Source organism: Polypterus senegalus, chromosome 14, assembly GCF_016835505.1.
Source record: "Polypterus senegalus isolate Bchr_013 chromosome 14, ASM1683550v1, whole genome shotgun sequence".
NCBI classification, from domain to species: Eukaryota; Metazoa; Chordata; class Cladistia; order Polypteriformes; family Polypteridae; genus Polypterus; species Polypterus senegalus.
Window position 1 is genome coordinate 123,257,084 of NC_053167.1, and position 22,102 is coordinate 123,279,185.

General features: G+C 40.2%; 1 protein-coding gene across 1 annotated transcript in view; it reads left to right on the forward strand.

The window, feature by feature from the left end:
* Window positions 1-1,044: 1,044 nt before the first annotated feature.
* Window positions 1,045-22,102, forward strand: part of brinp3a.1 (bone morphogenetic protein/retinoic acid inducible neural-specific 3a, tandem duplicate 1) — a 171,328-nt gene continuing 150,270 nt past the window's right edge. The window contains exons 1-2 of the mRNA XM_039735649.1: window positions 1,045-2,025; window positions 4,035-4,315. Of these exons, the coding sequence (XP_039591583.1) occupies window positions 4,086-4,315 (230 nt within the window). The 5' untranslated portion in view covers window positions 1,045-2,025; window positions 4,035-4,085. The remainder of the gene's footprint in view (window positions 2,026-4,034; window positions 4,316-22,102) is intronic.

A 22,102-nucleotide genomic window follows, 5' to 3' on the forward strand; every position in this document is an offset into this window, starting at 1 on the left:
TAGTGACCACTCTCTTCGTCCAGGTTGGTTATTAAATATCTCGACAGAGCCTGTAGGGGATCCTCAAGTGTGCAGGAATGACAGAACTTTTAGTTTTTGTTTTTGTTTTTTTTTACAGATGTGTATTTAACATTAATAAAAATATTAGGCCCACCCATTTATGAAATCCTGGCATCGCTCCTGATCCACACTTACACATATTTAATAAAACATTTAAGGTGATGTCTGTAAAACATTTCAGGAAACATAATGAAAATTACAACTCTGCATTAATTTGAATGCTACCAATCATTAAGACTCCTATATATATATATATATATAGAGAGAGAGAGAGAGAGAGAATATCACTGCCTTTTTACCTGAAGCAGAGTGAACTTGTAGACAAAATAAAGAAGTGAATGAAGTCTGTCTTATTTTGTTAAAAATAATACTAATATAACAGAAAATAAAGCAGAAAAAAAGATTTAAATCTTGTTTCGTAGATTATTTAACACAATACATGCAAGGACAAAATGAAACGCCTAATCTTAAATGTACAAGCAAACAAAAACACCCACAGCTGCAAAACAGCATCTCCTGAATTCAAATATTACAGTTTCGATCTCAACCGTTACTATTATGCCAGGCTGTTTTTCCAGGGGTTTCACAATAGCTCATTTTTCGAAACTGTTATTAAAGATGCCCTTTTAAAATTAGAGAATACAACTTATCTCTGCAGTCTGCTTTTGTGTTAAATGTCCAGTTGGGATCACATCCCCAGAAGCAGTTATCATCTGATGTCATGTCTTCTATTGAGGGGGGAAGAAATCCCCTAGGGTGAACTATGAAGAGAGCCAATTTAATCAAAGGGTCACAGTGAGTGCAATATGTTAACATCCTGCTAGGACTGCATCAACCGGCCGGTCGCATTAAGATATTTTATTTCTGTCTACTAGCAGTACGAGAAATTGTGCCGCGCGATGCATCATTTTTATCTCCTTCTAACGCCTCTCATAATCCAATGTGAATGCAGAGCGCAGTAAATCAGCACCCCGCTGCGTCTCTCTTTCCGTCAGTTACGAGGAGAGCGGCTCGGTGCTCACCAGCTCGCTCGCTCGCATCCTTTGCTGTGCATTTGTGTCAATCGTCCCGTAAACGGTTAACCAAAAGCACAAGAGGAGAAGACGATACCTCGCCTGAGATAACAGAACCTTCAAACACCCGGTCTGCACGCAGCCAACCAGAGTTAGGGAAGAAGTTTGCGGCGCAAAATTAAAAAAGGCAGAGCACGCAGGCAGGCGTTGCAGAAACAGAAGCGGCCGCACGTGCACGCGCTTCTCACTTCCAGGACGCTCGCTCTCAGCCACCTGCACGCGCTCCTCACCGCACCGTCGCTTATGGGTTCATGCATCGAATAACTCCATAAATAAATATATGAAAAAAAAAAAAACAGAATAGGTGACTGCTGTAAAGATACGGCTCTCGTCGATGAAGAACATAAAATGACCGTACATTTGTGAGAGGAAGATCCAACTTGGGACATTTACCAGTCCTCTTACAGGTAGCCGCGCGTAAGCTCATGCTGTCGGATCAAAATTACACTCACGGGGAGGCGCTGCTGGCTACAGGCACAGGCAAGAGAAGTCTTTGAGTTGGCAAAGCGAACAGAAGAGGAGCCTGAGAGCAACAAGGCTCAGAAACGTCTACCTAGAAAAAGAGCCTCCAATGGATGCCGGCAGTCCCCGTTGGCAATACCCTGTCAGTTCATGTTTGGACTGACAAGATCCTCTTGCACTTTTTTACGTTTTTATGTTTGATATTTTAGACGGCTATTGTAACATCTTGTTATTGATATTGAGTTTTTTTCTTTTTGTTATTTCTTTACGATTTATTTTAATTCAGACTTTTTTTCGGAACAAACTCTCAGCATACTTTTTCTACTCGGAATATCCAGACCAAAAAAGACACTACGTTTTGACTATATAATCATTATAAAGTATTCATAACTACTTGCTGTGGTAGAAGAAACAAAAACTTACAGAGCAGGTAAGAATGTGTGTATACCTATATAGTGCAATTTCGTTAACTGATATATTTTAAAAATAAATTGTAAGTCATTTTTCCTAAACATGTTAGTAATACGGCTCTGAATGGAATGTATAAAAGTTACAAGATATCGCGAGGAAGATTTAATTGTTTTATGTATTATGTATATATTAACATCTAACATTATTAATCGATATTACTGCAGGAACATATATCACGAGGATGATTTGACTGTTTTATAACGCAGAGTTAAATATAACACTAATAATCGACATCCTATGCAAGTTTGCGTTTTAATTCTTCGCGCTGTGTTGTTTAGTATAACTGCTTTACGTAACTTGTTGACTATCTATCTATCTATCTATCTATCTATCTATCTATCTATCTATCTATCTATCTATCTATCTATGTGCCTTTCATATCTTTCAATCTAGCTGGTACTGTATCTTCCTAACTATCTGCTTACAAAAGACAAATGCACAAAGGAAAAAACAAACTTAATTCAATTGACACTACGCTAGTGATGTTGCGGTGCCGAAATAAATCTGTCTAAACTTGTAAGAGGCAGCCACATGAATCTAGTGAAGCTTGCAAGAGACAGTCACATTAATCTATCTACCTAAGCTTGTTAGAGACAGCCACGGATATCTCCTTGTTTAAGGGACTGGAAAAACAGTCACATGAATCTTTCTGAGCTTGTAAGAGACCGCTACATGAACGGGTTTCAACTTTCTACATGAAGCTATTTAGGTATGTCGAAGGGAACCCGACGTTAATACACCTAAACTAATTAGAACCAGACACGTATGTCTGAACTTGCGATCTATCTATCTATCTATCTATCTATCTATCTATCTATCTATCTATCTATCTATCTATCTATCTAAAAAGCAAGCAGTAGCCTCCCGGCCGTGTATTGTTCCTTGCCCCATCCCGGCCGGTACGCCCGTCCATGTGCACCGTCCATCACACTATCTATCTATCTATCTATCTATCTATCTATCTATCTATCTATCTATCTATCTATCTATCTATCTATCTATGGCTCATAATACAAATTTGATTAATGTGTATGAAATTATATTACTTAATTTTTTTATTCATTAGTTTTTCAGCAAGGTACTCATCTTTCAACTGAATATCAGTCGGATACTTCCTAACGTCCTCCCGTATATGTACTTTTATACATTTATATAACTTATCCAAAATAAATTTAATGGCCAATATTTAATTTTCACTTGCAGCTTAACCTTTGAGGTCTTTCTGATTCTCGTCTATCGTTGATCACACAAACATTCGAATAGATATAAGAATGAATACGTTTAATGTCTAAAGTGTCTCCAAGAATGAAGATCACGCTTTTAAAAATAATTGAATTTCCTTTCCCGTGGATAACATATTCAGTTTTGCGTTTAGGATATTATCGAATGTTTGACCGATTTATACATTTTTATTTATATAGCGCCTTCTTGTTCAGCAGGTTACTCGTACATAACAGGCACGTGCATAATAAACGCGTTTCCTGAACCATTTAATTCCGGTAAATTATTTTTCTATTTAAAAATGTTCATTCGTGTTTCATTTCGTACGCATGGACTGCAGCTCCGAGCTTACTTTTAAAATACGCCGTACTTTGAAGTCCCCGATCTTTCCAAGTAAGCTGTGCCGGCGGACACGAGTCCCAGTTTTCATTATATTTTTTTCCCAGCTCATCACGTTACTCAGATGGGTTGCGCTTTCCACTCGCTTTCAATATTCTCTGAGCCTGAGAAACGGAGGCTGTATAAATTTAGCCGAATAAACGGCGATGTTTTGGGACACAGTCTCTTATCAACTTTCACTCTTTGGTTTGGTTGTTTAACTCATTCCTTCTGTTGTTTGCAATGTTTAAACAACCTTATGGGAATTCCAAGTACTTTTTGTTTTTTTAGCTTCGATCTCTGAAGATTCCACAGACCACTGATTTTTCTTGTTTTTCTTTTCTTTTTTTTTTTTGTCATTTTCTTTAGCCAACAGGACTTCGACAAGTTTTGGGAGAATGAAGAGTCCCTGGGTGAAGTATGACCTGCCGGTATATTGTTTTTAAACTGCTGCTTCTAATGGTTCCATGGGAGTGGATAACACTGAGTCTTCACTGCTGGGTTTCAGCTGCCACAGCGACTTCCAGTGATGCTGCTGGTCCTCTGGGCTGGCTGCTGTCTGATAAAGGACCTTTTCATCACTCGCAGGAATTTACCGAATTTGTGGAAAGGTATCAGCAGGGATTTACGACCAGATACAAAATATATAGGTAAGAAAGTGAGACACAATAAATGAACTGCTGATTGACAGGGCACACGTTGAAGAATGTATAGATTATGCCTTTTAAATCTTTGCTCTGTAAAATGTATTATCACTTGGGATTACTTAAATGATTTTCTTTTATTTTTCATTTTTTTTAAGAGACTACCTATAACAAACAGTACATGATCTGCAGCGATCATTGCTTTACACGCAGGCTGTTTGCAGTCAAACAAAGATATTGTCCACCCACCGCCTGAATTAGATCGATAGAGGACATCATCCGCCCACCGTCTGCAATCCCTTAGGGTGTTCGCGTGAGTGGAGAGAACTCCTCTCTTCGATTCGCGGAAGAGTCTCTCGAACAAAGCTCACCTGAATGGCGCTGCGCTAAATCCGATTTTCTATTTAATGGAACTTGTAACCAGCAGTATAAAATGCTGATATTTAATAAAGTATTATTACTGAATGCTTTCCATATTTATTAATAATAAGCCACTAAACCGTAATCATCAACGAACATTTACGATACAGAATGCATTTAAATTTTTGAATCTACCAGTCGTTACCTTGTATAACATCATCCAAGTGTAGTAAATGTACTGCTTTGACTCTCCGTGCTTCGCGTACACAGCAATCCAATACTTTTAATTCCATTTGGTTTCTTAAAGTACCGACTAGCTAATCTCAGCTGGAAGCGAAGTGCTGCCGTTTATAACCCTTCCACATTTAAACTGTGTATGTGCTTTGTCAGAGCGTACGGCTGATTTTTCTCGAACTCTCTGTCTTGATTACGGTCTTAACGAAGTGCTGTCCTCGGTGATCGTGCTGTTTTATAATGCTGCTCATAATGGACAGCATTATACATACTGACATTGAGGTGGACAAGAACGTGACGTGGAAATACTCTCCGCCTGTTATGTTGCTTTGATGTAAAAAAAAGTTGCACGGTTATTGGCTACCCGGATAAACATGTTGAAATAATGTACTTCTCTTTAAGATCAAAAGACACAGGATCTATCTATCTATCTATCTATCTATCTATCTTAATTTAATTTTTGTAACAAAGAGAAAAAGCCACACTTCATCCATTCATACGCTTTGCTGACCACTCAGTCTCCTTCAGAGGCGACGGAAGTCATTTTAAAAAGGCTGAAGTCAAGATCTTATATTTTGCCATGACGCGCCCCCTAGCAGACATTTTAGGAATTGCTTGTTTTACTCTGCCTAGACAAAAGTACGCTCAAGGCGTTAAGCGTTCATTTCTTGCAGTTAAGTACTATAACAGACATCTTGATATAGTTTCTATTTAATTTGTATATGATTTGCAAGTGCACAGCGAGTTCTTAATCAGAAATAACCAAAATTAGATCACTCTTAATGTTCCAAAAAGCTTTTTTTTTTTCTCGTCTTTTTCTTTTTTCATTTTGGATGGCAGGGTGGCGCAGTGGTACCGCTTCTGCCTCACAGTAAGGAGACCAGAATTCACGTCCTCTATGCGTGGTGCTCTGGTTTTCTCTCTCATTCCAAAGGCATGCAGGTTAGGTGAGACGGCAGTCCTAAATTGGCCCTGGTGTGTGGCTGAGGTGTGTGCGTGTCTGTGTTCACCCTGCGATGGTCTGACGCCCTGTTCAGGGTTTGTTCCTGCCTTGAGCCCTATGCTAGCTGGGACAGGCTCTAGCACCACCCTGTCCCACCACAACCCAGTTTAGGACTAAGCAGGTTATAAAATGAGTGGCTTTTTCATTTCTGTTAAAAAACATCCAGAAGACTGGGTTCACATCTCACCACTGACCCCGCATGTGTGGAGTTTTGCGTGTTCTCCCTTTCTGTATGGTTTTTTTGGATGCTCCAGTTTTCCCTCCCATTAAGAATGAGTTGTTAGGTGGATTTGGTGGCACTACGCTGTAAAAAATTGGCTGTAATTTAATGGTTACATGACTGGCAGCTTAGCTGGCAATCATTTAACCATCAAAAAAATGTCAGAAGTGTAGACCAGTGCACAGTTTGTGACAGGAAAATCATTACAGCTGGCAATTAAAGTTCTGTCATCATTAATATTAAATTACCTCAAATAAAAACAATGCTTAGGTGGTGTGATTATTAATTTATAACATACACTTAATAAGCAGAAGCTAACAGCTGCGCCTAAGAACATTTATACATTACAAAAACATCAACTGTCAATGTAGACTTTATTTGCACAGTACATCTTGCCTGAAGAATTGGCCTGAGTTACCTCGAAAGCTTGTAAATTGTAATCTTTTTAGTTAGCCAATAAAAGGTGTCATTTTGCTTGGCTTTTCTTTGCACAGTACAAAATACAAAGCACAAATCAACTTATTGAAAGCTCACACCAACTACATTTTCACACACAAATGAATTACAATTCCTATTAAAGCATATCCAGGTCCATTATACAGTATAACAAAAACATTCATATTCCAATATTTTCTTTTCAAAATCATCTTCTATCCAAAAAATCTGCACCAATGCCAAAGCCAAAAACCAAAGCAAACTTTATTGTCATTTCAGTCATATACAAGTATACATACAGATGAAATTACGAAACTCAGGGTCCACAGTGTAACAACACAAAGTGCAAATAATAAATTAAAAATAGAATAAAATTAAAACGCAGACAAGACAAGACATTGCGCAAAGACAAGACAAAGAAGTAGCAGCAATATTGACGTGTAGTAAGCAATATGAACATTGATGCAATGTATGGTATTTGGAATCCGTCCATCCATCCATTTTCCAACTGGCTGAATCCTAACTACAGGGTCATGGGGGTCTGCTGGAGCCAATCCCAGTCAACACAGGGCACAAGGCAGGAACCAAATTCTGGGCAGGGCGCCAACCCACCGCAGAACACACACACACAAAGCACACACACTAGGGCCAATTTAGAATAAATACATAAATATAATCAATAAATATGTAATATAATAAATAAATAAATAAATGATATAGATAATACAGAAATGATCAGTGTATGATAATAATTGTTTAAGACGTGTAAACAATGACAGGTCAGGTTTCACAGCAGAAGGATATCAAGAGTGTCCAAATCCTTCAAGGTCAGTATGAGATTTTCAGTTCTTTTCTTCATGCACACTCGTCTTTGCAGGAAAGTGGCCGGCATGTATAAAAGTTCTGTTTTTAGAGGTGGTTGAGTGTGGAAGTGTGGAAGATCCCAGGGGATAGCCTGGTGTTAAGGAGTCTGACAGCTTGGGGGTAAAAGCTTTCCCGCAGGCTGGCAGATCTGGCACTGATGTTGCAGTATCTTCTCTTGGATGGCAGTGTGTGAAAAGTCCATGTGAGGGTTGTAAGGGGTCCTGCTCAATGCTGCAGGCCTTGTGGACACTGCGTTTGTAAAATATGTCCATTATACATTCATTATTATAATATTATAATAATTTTTTATACATTCATTAAACTTTCATTAAAGAACATTTCCCATCATAATAACACTCCACAAAACAACTTTGTCTTGTTGAAAACTCGTACCAGTTTCATTACACCATATAACAAAAATACATTCCTGTTAAGAAACACTCATTTTGCCATCTTCTCTACAAAAAATAGTTGTTGGGTGTCATCCATTGTTCATATAAGTCACGTTTTCGAGTGGAGAAGGACAAGCCGTGATTCTGATGTAGGGTGTGCTACAGTTTTGCCAGTATATCGCAAGTAACTCAGAATGAATCAGCATCTGTAACTCAAAAAACTCAAAAAACATTAAGAACACACTGAAAGATTATTTTGCTAATTATCATTAAAGTTTTCTCACAGTGCAAAAATAAGGAGAGTTATGAGGAAAGAAGGATTTGCAGCTTTGCTTTAAAGGGGACGTTCCTTTATGCAAATATACCAACTTTATGCAAATTTAGAATTCTGCACCTTTGTAAGTTTTCGGCAATGTAACAATTATCCATCCATCCATCCATTTTCTAACCCGCTGAATCCGAATACAGGGTCACGGGGGTCTGCTGGAGCCAATCCCAGCCAACACAGGGCACAAGGCAGGAACCAATCCTGGGCAGGGTGCCAACCCACCGCAGGACAAACACACCCACACACCAAGCACACACTAGGGCCAATTTAGAATCGCCAATCCACCTAACCTGCATGTCTTTGGATTGTGGGAGGAAACCGGAGCGCCCGGAGGAAACCCACGCAGACACGGGGAGAACATGCAAACTCCACGCAGGGAGGACCCGGGAAGCGAACCCGGGCCTCCTAACTGCGAGGCAGCAGCACCACCACTGCGCCACCATGCCGCCCATGTAACAATTAATTATTCATTAAACACTAGTGCCCATTGAAACAATTGATATTGTCAGCTAAAATACTGCTTACAAGTACTGTAAATGTAAAGACCTGTATCGCTTATTTTAACTGTTTATTGTATCACCCTTTTTTTTACTGTGAAAATGTACACTTAATGTTTATTTTTACTGGATTTTCTAACAGTTTAAATTGCCCGCATTTCAGTGTGTGCGTGAGTGTGCCTTGTGATGGACTGAGCTAACACTGCTTCTCACTGTGCACCCCTCGTTTCCAAAATAGACACCAAGTCCTTAAAAAAAAATAAAAGTGCCAAAGTGGTTCTTCAGGGCAATGCCATAGGGCAGGGGTGTCCAACTCCAAATCTGGAGGGCCGCAGTCGGTGCAAATTTAGTTTTCTGCCACTGTCCTTGTTGTTATTTGACTTCTTTTCCTGTCATTTTCATTGCCTTGTTTTAGAAGACTCAGTTGTCTGAATTGCTTTTTTTAACTGAAATGGCGGTCAAACAGAAATGATATGTGGAGCGAGCCAACAGAACACAAGCTAAGTCGGGGTCCCAAACTCCAACCAATTTCACTCCAGCGAGTTTCTTAATTAGAAGCCAATTCTTGTGGTTATTTATGTCCAGGGCTTGTGGGTGCTCTCATTCTGCCACACTAGACATTTCCAAACCTCTTGATTTTCTTTTTTGTAAGCATGTAGCGATAGAGCACATTGCCATACCCACCACACGACGAACCACCTTAGGATCCTGTGAAAGAAAATGTAACTGCTTGCAGGCTATTAAGTGTTAAAAGTTGTTCTGCTATAATGGTAGGTTATTCATACAGGCATCTGTCATAAGACAGACTGAAGTAAGCTGACATAAGACAACTTCCTTCTTTAGAAACTCATCTGTTAGAGACAGGAAAGATGATTTTTCTTTCTTTGGGGCCCCTCTTGACACGTACACAAAAAGGAAACAGTTGTCCGAATTGATGAAATGCTTAGATGCTGTTTCTAAGGGGGAGGGAGGAAAATGAATATTAAAAGCCGATTGAAACCGGAAAATTTTGCTCTTCTGCTTTGCATAGCATGAATTCATGTACCCATCGGTGACTGAATAGAGACTAATTGATTGAACTATTCCAGTCTTCCTCAGGGGTTACTTCCACAATCCCAAATTAGGACCCGAGCGCAGCCGTGCAATGGGTGATACCTCAGAAAATGTTTTGTTGACCTGAGTGGATCAGCATTACTGAGACCTTCACCTTTGTGAACATTGTGACATCCGGCGCCGCCGCAAGTGACAGCCTTTTCAGCAGCTCTGTGTTCGACTTTTATTTTTCTACCTTTTTCTCTATTTTACTGATCATTACTATCACTTTCTTTTATGTGGACTCGTTCCCTAGACACTTTTTACTACTTTTACTGCATTACAATTACTTGGACATGGATTTTTACACGCCGAGACTCGTCTATTCAAGTAGTCAACTTCAAGTGCTGAGAACAAATGCCCATGCCGGTGTGGTTCCCTATTTACCTGACGAGGTAAGAAGGCGGTATCGTGGCAGTAGAGCTGGAGCTAAGCAAAAAACGAAACAACTTTTTTTTTTTGTGAATTTCCCCTTGGGATTAATAAAGTATCTATCTACCTTCTTTTATTTTCAGTTATTGTATGACCAGTAATGGCGCACTGCACGAATACACTTGACTTGTAGTTTTCATCCTCTTTCTCTGTCTCTGTTTAGCATTCGTTTGCTCAGAGGTTGATGCGCTTACTGCTTCCTGAGCAGCTCTTCTTTTCTCCATCCTAGCCACCTGCTTCTTCTCTTCTTTCGTCAGCATCTTTTCATGTTAAAACTGATTAAGTCAGTGTTTGTGTTGCAATTACTTAGTACATTTTCCTTAATTTTCCACTGAAGCTGGCACTTAAGTCTACAACCTGCCTCAAGAATGATTTAAGATATGAAGAGGTAGGGGAAGTGATGGCGAAGGTGGTAGGGAATGAGAACGGCGCCCATACCGTACCTGCTGCCCGCTCCGAGAGTTTCTTCTACAATCAAATAAAATAAAAATAAAAAAAGAAATAACCTTGGAGGTCAATCAAGCGAAAAGCGTATATCAGATGTCATGTAGTATATGTGTACCAAATTTCAGGTCAATAGGTCAAATGGTTTGCGAGCTACAGGTGATTTAAAATCCTGCACAAAGAAACGAACAGCCATGGTATCATATTATATATAAAGATGGACACTGGTCCGTTGGTCATGTGTTGCCTCATTTTGAATCCCATTATTGCTCAGCTGCTAATAAAGGGAAAAAGCAACAATTAAGGGGTCTAAGTCTTAAACGGGAAGTCAATTAAAATGAAGAAAAAAAAAGTTAATTAAAAATAAAAAATGGTAATTAATTATGAGAAGGGTTAGAATAGAAGCCTGCAGGACTGGGATTGGACACCTTTACCATACTGGAACCATTTTTGGTCAGCAAAAGAACAATCCACATGAAGGTCCCAGAAGGAGCCTTTGTTTATTCTGATCCAGAGCAGGTTCCATATAGAACCATGAATACATGATAACAGATGCCTATGGCTTGCTGATTTTAATGAATTCTGGCTGCATACAATAACAAAGGTTGAACTCAGGTTTTCTTGATCTGTTAGCATCCCACCACGTCGGCTACTATCCATTAGAGATTTCAGTTTTGTCCACATATTAGGAAACACATATTATTAAGAACCCTTCCAAGAGTAAAATGTTTTTTAATGGCCCAGGAAAGCGCCATTAATGAAGTTTGTATATTTAATAGTGTTGTTACCCAGAATAGCAGTCTTAAAAATGGAGGTGCCACGGTGGCTCTTCGTAGCGATGCCATAGAGCAGGGGTGGGCAAAGTCATTCCTGAAGTGCCGCAGTGGCTGCAGGTTTTTGTTCCAACCCAGTTGCTTAATAAAAAGCACTTACTACTCAAGTGACACTTCTGCTTCACTTTAGTTGTTTCGCTCATTAAGATTTTGAACCCTTATCACTTATTTTAGTCTTAAACAGCTGTAGTGTTGTTTTTTAATTGCTCCATATTAGCAATAAGATACAAATGACAAAAGAAACCAGCATTTCTCAATTTAGCTTGTTACCATTTACTCCTGTGTATATTTATCACGCACTAATTGGTTTAATTAAATACTTGGAAGGAAAGTGAAGAGAAAAAAATGTGAAGGACTGAGAATTACTCCTCCATTTTAGACTTCAGATCATTTGAATGATATCCTTAGAAAGGGGAAGAAAATCTAGGATATGAGAATGACCTGATATAGCAGAGTTAAAGCACTAACAGGCCGTGAAATGTAATTATTGACAAGGATTGTTTTTTAATTAAGCAACTGGGTTGGAACAAAAACCTGCAGCCACTGCGGCCCTCCAGGACTGACTTTGCCCACACGTGCCATAGGGCACAGGTGGCTGCAGGTTTTCACTTTAACCATCTTCCTCATTAGTGACCGTTTTTTGCTGCCAATTAACGTGTTTTGCCTTATTTTTAATTGACTTGACTCAGGCACCTTAGTTATCTCCTTTTCCCTAATTAGCAGCCAAACAGTAATGAGACCAAAAACAAGCCACCACCATGACCAGCTCACCTGTGCCCATCACACAATATCTGAAACTAAAGAAAGGTGATGGTCTTGGTAAGGCTGACCTCTCAGTTCACCAAAACATTTTGATGGTGTTCTTAGAAAAAAACAGAAAACTGAACGGTTTTGGAAATGTCTGCTGTGGCAGAATGAGAGCAGCAACAAGCCATGGAATTAAATAACAGGTTTAATTAACAGTAAGAATCGGCTTCTCATTAAGACTGGTTGGAGTTTGAAATCCCAGTTTAGCTGCTCATCTTTCGGCTCGTTTCACATCTCATTTCTGTTTGGCTGTCATTTAATGAAGAAAGGAATACATTCAGAGGATTGAATCCTTAAAAACAGGGCTATTAAAATGATGGGAAAAGAAGTTAATTAGCAGTGAAAACTGGTCATTGATTAGGAAAAGGGTTAGAATGAAAACCTGCAGCCACTGTGGACCTCCAGGCCCACCTCTACCATAGAAGAACCATTTGTCATTCCCAAAAGACCCATCCACATGAAAGTTCCAGAAAGAACCTGCATTTATTTAGAACAGTAACAGGCTCCATACAGTGAATAACCACAAATAGATAACAGATTTATGAAATACCAAATCCTCTGGAATTTAAAAGGACTTCTGCTGCATATGTCTGATAACACAGGTTTTCTTAATATGTTAGTGTCCTGCTAGGTAGCCCACCATACAGTAGATTAAAGATTTCAGTTTCTTTCTACATATTAGGAAGTTTTTCAAAGCACAAATATCCAACTTTCACATGGAAAGAACATTTCCCAGAATGAAATGGTGCATGGTCAAGCAATGGTGCTATGAGGAACCAAATAACCCAGTAAAGAGCTATAAAGTGCGTTTAAAGAACCAGCCTTTTTAAAGAGTGTAGAAAAAAGTCAGGGAATAGGTGGATGATCAGCAACACTAGTGAATGAGTGCAATAAATCAACAGAATAAAACAGATTGACTATATGGAGGAAAGAGAAATGTGGAGTAAAAGGCAATAATGACAGGGAGAAAATGGTCAAAAACCATACCAATCATCAGTTTAAATGATCTGGCTCGCCCTTGTCTTGTCTTAAACTCTGAAACAAAAGCCACTCATATCTAAGAAAGGGAAGCGCAGAGTATGACTTTAAATGCCCAAAACAGTCTTTTTGTTGAACACTATCGATTTTAGAATATTAAAAATAAAAACCTTATTCATTTACTCACTTACTGTATTTCGGCCCACATGTTTTCTCTTTATGCCATATCCACTAACTGTATGCATTTATACTGTGGCAGCCTGCTAGGGCAGCTGCCTTTTCTATTTCTTTCATTTTTAATGAGTGTATACAGTTATTGTGCTGTCCTGGATGGCTGAATGCACACGTATGGAGTGCTGTGTCATGTTCAATACTTTAGGTCTGATTGCACGACTGTAGTCTTTCCCTTACAGATCTCTCCTGTGAAAAGAACCAATATCGAATTTTTAAATAAATCTTTAATGTGCATTTTTGCTGCTAGATATTAAATCACTTAGACTCCATCAATTCTTTTTTTGATGTTAAGTGAACTGAAAACCAAACTTGTAGGAGTGAAGTTTATGGGTGATATTTATCAGTGCTTCTTACAGCCTATAGATGATTACTTTTACAAGGTGGGTCATGGTGGAAACCTAGGATATGTAGTGGAGTGAAACCACAGATAACTGCAAGGACAATGATTCTGTATGTTTTGTGAAAATGAACAAATGATTAATTCTACATGTGTCCATTTTGTGACCCACCTTAAACTATTTCATTTGCAATGGGCACAAAGCAGCCAACAGCCCCGGTCAGAACATTAATCCATTATCAAATGTGTAAACTTATTTAAGCAAAATGATATTACAAATAGCTGAAATATTATACTATATTGTGATGTGCAGCCTTAGCCGCGTTGCAAGAAATTCTTGGCTTTATATACTATTGCTGTTTCTTAAGGTGTTAAAGTGGTTCTTCAAAACGATATCGCAGAGCAGTGGTTTCAAACTCCAGGCCTGGAGGGCCGCAGTGGCTGCAGGTTTTCATTCTAACCCTTTTCGTAATTAGTGACTTGTTTTTGCAGCTAATTAACTTCTTTTTGAATTCATTTTATTTGACTGATTGATGACCTAGAGCCCTTAATTGTTTCTTTTTCCTTAATTAACAGCCAAACAACAATAAGCAAAAATAAGATAAAAAATGAGCCAAAACATGACCAGCAAACTGTGTCCATCATACAATATCTGAAAATGAAGAAAGGTGAAGGTCTCGGGAATGCTGATCTGCTCAGGTCCACAAACCATTTTAACAGTGCTGTTAGAAAACAGAAAATCAACAATTTTGGAAATGTCTACTATTGCACAATTATAGCAACAACAAGCCATGGAATTAACACTAGAATTACCAGAGCCTACGAAAAAACTCGTAGGGCCGTCCCACCTTAAATCGCTTCTTAAAACCGTTCTCAGCTCTCCGCCAGTGTCTTTTGTTAATTTAAATGTGCTGATAAAAGAAAAGCTGCAAGTAGCCGGCTATTCCATCACCCCAACGACTTAGAACGTGCACAAACTTCTCCAAGCCCATGCCTTGATTGATTATCTGGGAGTGAAGTGGAGTTTTAGAGTGAAAATAATAGATCATTATTTGCAATACACGCATTTCACGTGTGTTCCGTTTCTACAGTAATCCGTGTAAACACATTTTTAAAACAGAAACGTTTTTTATATTCTAGTAGTAGATGACAAAATGTAAGCATAAACTATATAATGTATGAAGCCTGAAGTCCAAATATCAAACACTTTCACAAAAGGTACAAATATAACAGAACAAGTATGCGTTTATTCAAAAATATAACTGCAGAAAAAAGCCGCCTTAGCATGACACAATGACACACACTTACTACAGCTGCCATGGTAGCGTAATGGTATCAGCTGCTGACTAGTATTTAAAAGGTCGCGAGTTCGATTCAGTTTTGAGAAGTAAACTGCTCTTATTCTTACTATTTTAGAATAAAAACATGCATTTGATTTCAGTGTGTAACAGCCAGTGTAATTTATGATACTTGTAAAGGTTAGTTTTTTTTTTTATATTCACTTTTCATTCTCTCAGTCGTGTTCAGGATCCTTCCCTAATCTGAGAATGGTGTTTTCACATAAAGATAAGCTATAGCTCTGCAGCGTACTCGTGACTGCATTCACAACATGTATACTTTTTGCACTGTACACATCTCTCTGTGCTATGGTTCCTATTACACTGAATGAGCAGCTGACATTGTACTTTCTTCCCTATATAAATAACATTTGAGTATAGAGCGTCTCCAAATAAATCACATTTGAGTTATATCGCGTCTTTATGTGAAAACCGCAGTGTTGGGGGCGGGGGGTGTCTTTTGGTTGGGGAATAGTGAACGCGACTGACAGAATGGAACTGAATTAAAAAAAAAGCTAACCTTTACAATTATCATGCATTTACACTGCCTCTTACAGACTGACTGAAATCAAATGTATGTTTTTATTCTAAAATAGATAGATAGATAGATAGATAGATAGATAGATAGATAGATAGATAGATAGATAGATAGATAGATAGATAGATAGATAGATAGATACTTTATTAATCCCAAGGGGAAATTCACATAATCCAGCAGCAGTATACTGATACAAAGAAACAATATTAAATTAAATAGTAATAAAAATGAAAAAATTAAAATAAAATTAATGTTAGCATTTACTCCCGGGTGGAATTGAAGAGTCGCATAGTGTAGGGGAGGAACGATCTCCTCAGTCTGTCAGTGGAGCAGGACAGTGACAAAAGTCTGTCACTGAAGCTACTCCTCTGCCTGGAGATGACACTGTTCAGTGGATGCAGTGGATTATTCATGATTGACAGGAGTTTGCTTAGTGCCCGTCGCTCTGCCACAGATGTTAAACTGTCCAACTTTAATCCTACAATGGAGCCTGCCTTCTTAACAAGTTTGTCCAGGCGTGAGGCGTCTTTCATCTTTATGCTGCCACCCCAGCACACCACCGCGTAGAAGAGGGCACTCGCCACAACCGTCTGGTAGAACATCTGCAGCATCTTACTGCAGATGTTGAAGGATGCCAACCTTCTCAGAAAGTATAGTCTGCTCTGACCTTTCTTACATAGAGCATCAGTATTGGCAGTCCAGTCCAATTTGTCATCCAGCTGCACTCCCAGATATTTAAAGGTCTGCACCCTCTGCACACAGTCACCTCTGATGATCACAGGGTCCATGAGGGGCCTGGGCCTCCTAAAATCCACCACCAGCTCCTTGGTCTTGCTGGTGTTAAGGTGTAAGTGGTTTGAGTCGCACCATTTAACAAAGTCTTTGATTAACTTTCTGTACTCCTCCTGCCCACTCCTGATGCAGCCCACAATAGCAGTGTCATCAGCGAACTTTTGCACGTGGCAGGACTCGAGTCATATTGGAAGTCTGATGTATATAGATTGAACAGGACCGGAGAAAGTACAGTCCCCTCGGCGCCCTGTATTGCTGCACACAATGTCAGACCTGCAGTTCCCAAGACGCACATATTGAGGTCTGTCTGTAAGATAGTCCACAATCCATGCCACAGGTGTGAATCTACTCCCATCTCAGTCAGCTTATCCCTAAGGAGCAGAGGTTGGATGGTGTTGAAGGCGCTAGAGAAGTCCAAAACATAATTCTTACAGCACCACTGCCTCTGTCCAGGTGGGAGAGGGATCGATGAAGCATATAGATGATGGCATCCTCCGCTCCCACCTTCTCCTGGTATGCGAACTGCAGAGGGTCGAGGCTGTGGCGGACCTGTGGCCTCAGGTGGTGAAGCAGCAGCCGCTCCATGGTCTTCATCAGATGTGACGTCAGAGCAACAGGCGGAAGTCATTCAGCTCACTAGGACGTGATACCTTTGGGACAGGAGTGATACAAGATGTTTTCCAAAGCCTTGGGACTCTCCCTGTTCCAGGCTCAGGTTGAAGATGCGCTGTAGAGGACTCCCCAGTTCCAACGCACAGGCCTTCAGCAATCGTGGCGATACACCATCTGGACCCGCTGCTTTGCTGGCACAAAGTCTTTTCAGCTCTCTGCTCACCTGGGCTGCTGTAATTGTGGGTGGGGATGTCTCACCTATGCTGGTATCAGCAGAAGGATGGTTGGAGGATGCAGTACTCCAGGTGAGAGTGGGTTACTGTGATCAAACCTATTAAAGAAGTTGTTCATTTGGTTTGCTCTCTCCACGTCTGTCTCGATGGCGGCACCCGCTCGAGCTGCAGCCAGTGATAATCTTCATCCCATCCCACACTTCCTTCATGCTGTTGTTCTGCAACTTCTGCTCCAGCTTTCTCCTGTACTGCTCTTTCGCCGCCCTGAGCTGGACTCGGAGTTCCTTCTGCACGCACTTGAGCTCATGCTTATCACCACCTTTAAAAGCCCTTTTCTTCTGGTTCAAAAGGCCCTTGATGTCACTTGTAATCCATGGCTTGTTGTTAGCATAGCAGCATACTGTTCTTACTGGAACTACAATGTCCATACAGAAGTTGATGTAATCAGTTGTGCATTCAACAGCCTCTTCAATGTTCTCACTATGTGACCCAAGCAATATATCCCAGTCTGTAGTTCCAAAGCAGTCTCTCAGAGCCTGCTCTGCCTCAGGGACCACTTCCTGAATGAGCGTGTAGTTGTAGGTAGCGCCCTCACTCTTGGTTTGTATTGAGGCTGAAGCAGAACCAGGTTATGATCTGCTTTCCCAAGCGAGGCAGTGGGGTGGCCTGTATGCGTCTTTAACGTTTGCATACAGTAGGTCAATAGTCCTGTTTCCCCGAGTGTTACAATCCACATACTGGGAGAAGGCAGGTAATGTTTTGTCCAGCGTTACATGGTTAAAGTCTCCAGCGATTAGCACAAGTGCCTCAGGGTGCTGCGTTTGTAACTTAGCAACTGGAATGGATGATGTCATTCGCTATCTCCGCGTTCGATTGAGGGGATGTAAACAATAACAGCAATCACGTGTCCAAACTCTCTGGGCAAGTAATAGGGGCGCAGACTTACGGCCAACAGTTCGATGTCCCTGCAGCAAGTGGAGATTTTAACGTTTACATGTCCTGAGTTGCACCACTTTGTATTGACATAGAGAGCGAGTCCTCCTCCTTTCTTCTTTCCACAGGTACTTGCGTCTCTGTCCGCTCTAACTGTGCTAAACCCGGTAGCTCCACGTTAGCATCTGGGATGATAGACGTTAGCCACGTTTCACTAAAACACAGCAAGCTGCATTCTCTGTAGGTTCTGACATTTTTCACCAGCACAGCCAGTTCGTCGATCTTATTTGGTAGTGAGTTTACATTTCCCAGGATCACAGAAGCCATTTTCTCTCAAGTTGTCTTGATTTAATCTTAACTTTTATCTTTGCGCCGGCTCGGCTGCCCGATATCGTCTTCTTACCTCGTCAGGTAAATAAGGAACCACACCGCCATAAGCATTTCTTCTCAGTGCTTTAAGCTGACTACTTGAATAAGCGATTCTCGGAGCGTAAAAATCCATGTCAAATAGTAAAATAGTAAAAAGTGTCCAGGGAGCAATTCCACATAAAAGAAAGTGGTAGAAGTGATCAGTGAAATAGAGAAAAATAGAGATAAAAAGGTAAAAAGATAAAGTCATATACGGAGCTGCTGGAAAGGCTGCCACTCGGATGCGGCACCGGAAATATTATCAGATCGGGCGCTGTTCGTTTTCAAATAATATTGCATTAGTGCGATGATGTTATTACATATATTGTCTCTTTCATTCATCTTGCGGTTTGTAATCAGTGTGTTTTTTCCCCAATCTTGCTGTATGGTGGTGTTTCTTTTGTACTCCAGGACATGCAGAGGACAGAATAGTACAGAGCAGTAAGTTCAGTGCTATATGCAATCAGACAGACAGACAGGCAGAGAAGGCACTAGATATATAAATAAACAGGGAAGGCACTGTATAATAGATATATAAAAATCAGCTAAGGGGATAGATATATAGATAGGTAGGAAGGAAAGGCACTATATGATAGGCAGACAGGGAAGCTCCTATATAATAATAAAATTACTGTTATTACTATATAGATAGACAGGGAGTTCAGGCAGGCAGAATGGCGAAGGTTAAAAATAAATAAATTTTCTCCCCAACAAGGAATTGAACTCCGATCTCTTGAAGCACAACAAGTCTACTGTGCTCTAAGTGACGAAATCTTACCAGTACACCATGGAAGCTGTTGTAAAAGTCTTGAACCTTTTATGAAAGTGTTTATTTGCTCTTTGGCTGTCAGGCTTCACACATTTTATAGTTTATGTCTACATTTTGTAACATTTATTACTAAAATATGAAAAAGTTTCTGTTTTAACATTATGTTCAAAATGTGTTTACACGGATTACTGTAGAAACAGAACACACGTGAAATGCGTGTGTTCCAAATAACAATCTATTATTTCCACTCTAAAACTCCACTTCACTCCCAGATGATCGAGGCATGAGCTCGGAGAAGTTCGTGCACGCTCTGAGTCGGTGGGGGGATGGAATAGCTGGCTGCTTGCAGTTTGTTTTTATCGGCACATTTACAGGACAAAGGAGGCTGGCGAAGAGGTGAGAACGGTTTTAGGAAGCGATTTAAGGTGGGACGGATCTACAATTTTTTTGTAGGCTCTGGTAATTCTTAAGAATGAGTTAAAGAATGAGTTTAATTAACAATAAGACTTGGCGTCTAACTAAGCAACTGGTTGGAGTTGAAGGCCCTGACTTAGGCCAGGTTTATACTTCATGCGACGCGACGCATGCTGTAGTGGACGCTCCTGCTACGCAAGCGTTTAACTGTTTATACTTGTGCGCGTACTTTACGTAAATCTGGAAGAATCCACCAGGTGGCAGTGTGAGATTTCATCACGGTGAGAACAGGTTCGACTTTGCTGTGTTGTGAATTGCCTGGAACACCCATTAAATTCCGATGACAACTTACTGCAATATCTCTGAAAAGGATGTTTAATGCTTAAATCCATCAATCCAGGGATGTGCCCATTCCAGCAAGCATTGGTCACAAGGCAGAAACAATCCCTAGACCGGGCATCAGCTCATCGCAAGGTAAATACAAGCACTCACATACACTAGGGTCATTTTAGTGTCACCAAATCTGCATATATTTGGAAGGAAACAGGAAAACACTGTGGAAACCCAGCAGGAATACCTGCAACGTGACTCCTTGCGAGACAACAGCACTGCCGCTCCGCCACCATGTCACCTCCATGTGTGTATTTATTAACAGTTTTCATTATTTAAACAAAATTAACGATTTATCTGCAAAATGTAACATACACACTTTAATGCATTTCATCATGAAAGTGATATCAAATATAAATCTAAGGATTCTAAATGTGGAGAGAGTTAGAATATGATAATTTAATGTGATCTGTGTGGTGATCTATTGCTTTTTTCCACTGCTGTCAGGTAAGGAGAAAAAAAAAGACAGCACAAATGGTATGTGAGACTTTTAAAATGTATCGTGTCATTACGATCGGGTATATGCAATGCTTGAATATAAAAGCACCACGAATGCATCTGTATGTCAGCATTTTGCTTCACCACATCGAACCATTCACCAAACATCGAAGGGCGCACATCGATCCCGTAAGATCTTCAAAGTAGTTTTCTGTCACATGTACAGTAGATAGTAAATAGAGAGTCTGACGTCATATTCCAACTTTTATCACACTGCGCCCCCTGACTTTTTGCTGGTACTGCAACTCGCACACGCATTGTGTTAATTTCTGAGGACCTGCTCAGAGGACGCGTCAAATGAACGGTGGGAACACACGGCAGCCATGATGTGTGCGTGTACGTGTTCTGAGCGTGAAGTATAAACGAGCCCTAAGTTAGTCTTCTGTTCACTTACTCACTTCACATTTCATTTCTGTTTGGGTGCCATTTAACTCTTTCAGGGCGATTGTCGACTTTTGTCAAAATTCAGGGGTAGAGGACAGTAACCAGCTGTAAACCGTGTTTTAGTTCGACTCTCTTTAAAGTTAGCTTTATTGGTTTGACCGAGACTTCATGTGTGTGCATGAGTAGCGAAGAGCAAACAACCCCTCAAATGGCATCAACATCTGGCGAAAGACCAAAGCAAATGAACAAAGCAAAATACTCTGTGGACGACATTTGGTGTATCATATTGCTGAGTCAGACTCTGAGTTGTTGGATTTTAATGTAACTGATCTGGAGATCGAAAACGAAAGTGAGGGGCCAGCGTCAGCTGATCATGGTGCTGAACATGTCTGTGTAGCTAACGCATCTACGCCAACATTCACCTGGGAGGACTGCCTCTTACGATGGCAAGAGATACAAACCAGATTGTGTCACACTGCATCTGCTACTGTTGTGCGAAGACAGCCAGGCAGCCAGACCATTGTGTATCCCTGCTGGTCATTGAGCTGCCCCCGTGCAGCCGCTGCTGCCAAAGTCGCCGAACTGGTGCTGACAGCAGCCACGGCACGCAGAAAAAAATGTTTTCTACTGATTTATGTGTGAAACCATTGCATTGTGTGCTGTTCAGAAAACTGGAAAAAATATTCAGCCCTCAAAGAGTTAAGGAAAGAAATGAAGCAATTCTGAGGAACGATCAGGGGAACAAATCTTGAACAACATCCACCCAGGTGACACAGTGATAGTGCTGCTGCTTTGCAGTAAGGAGATTGTGGGTTCGCTTCCTGGGTCATCCCTGTGTGGAGAGTGCTTTGAGTAGTGAGAAAAGTGCTATATAAATGTAAAGAATTGTTATTATTATTAATTAAAATAAAAGGAAAAGGAGTTAAATAGAAGGAAAAACTAGTCACCAATTAAGAATAAAGTTAGAATGAAAACGGGTTGTTGATGTGGGCCAG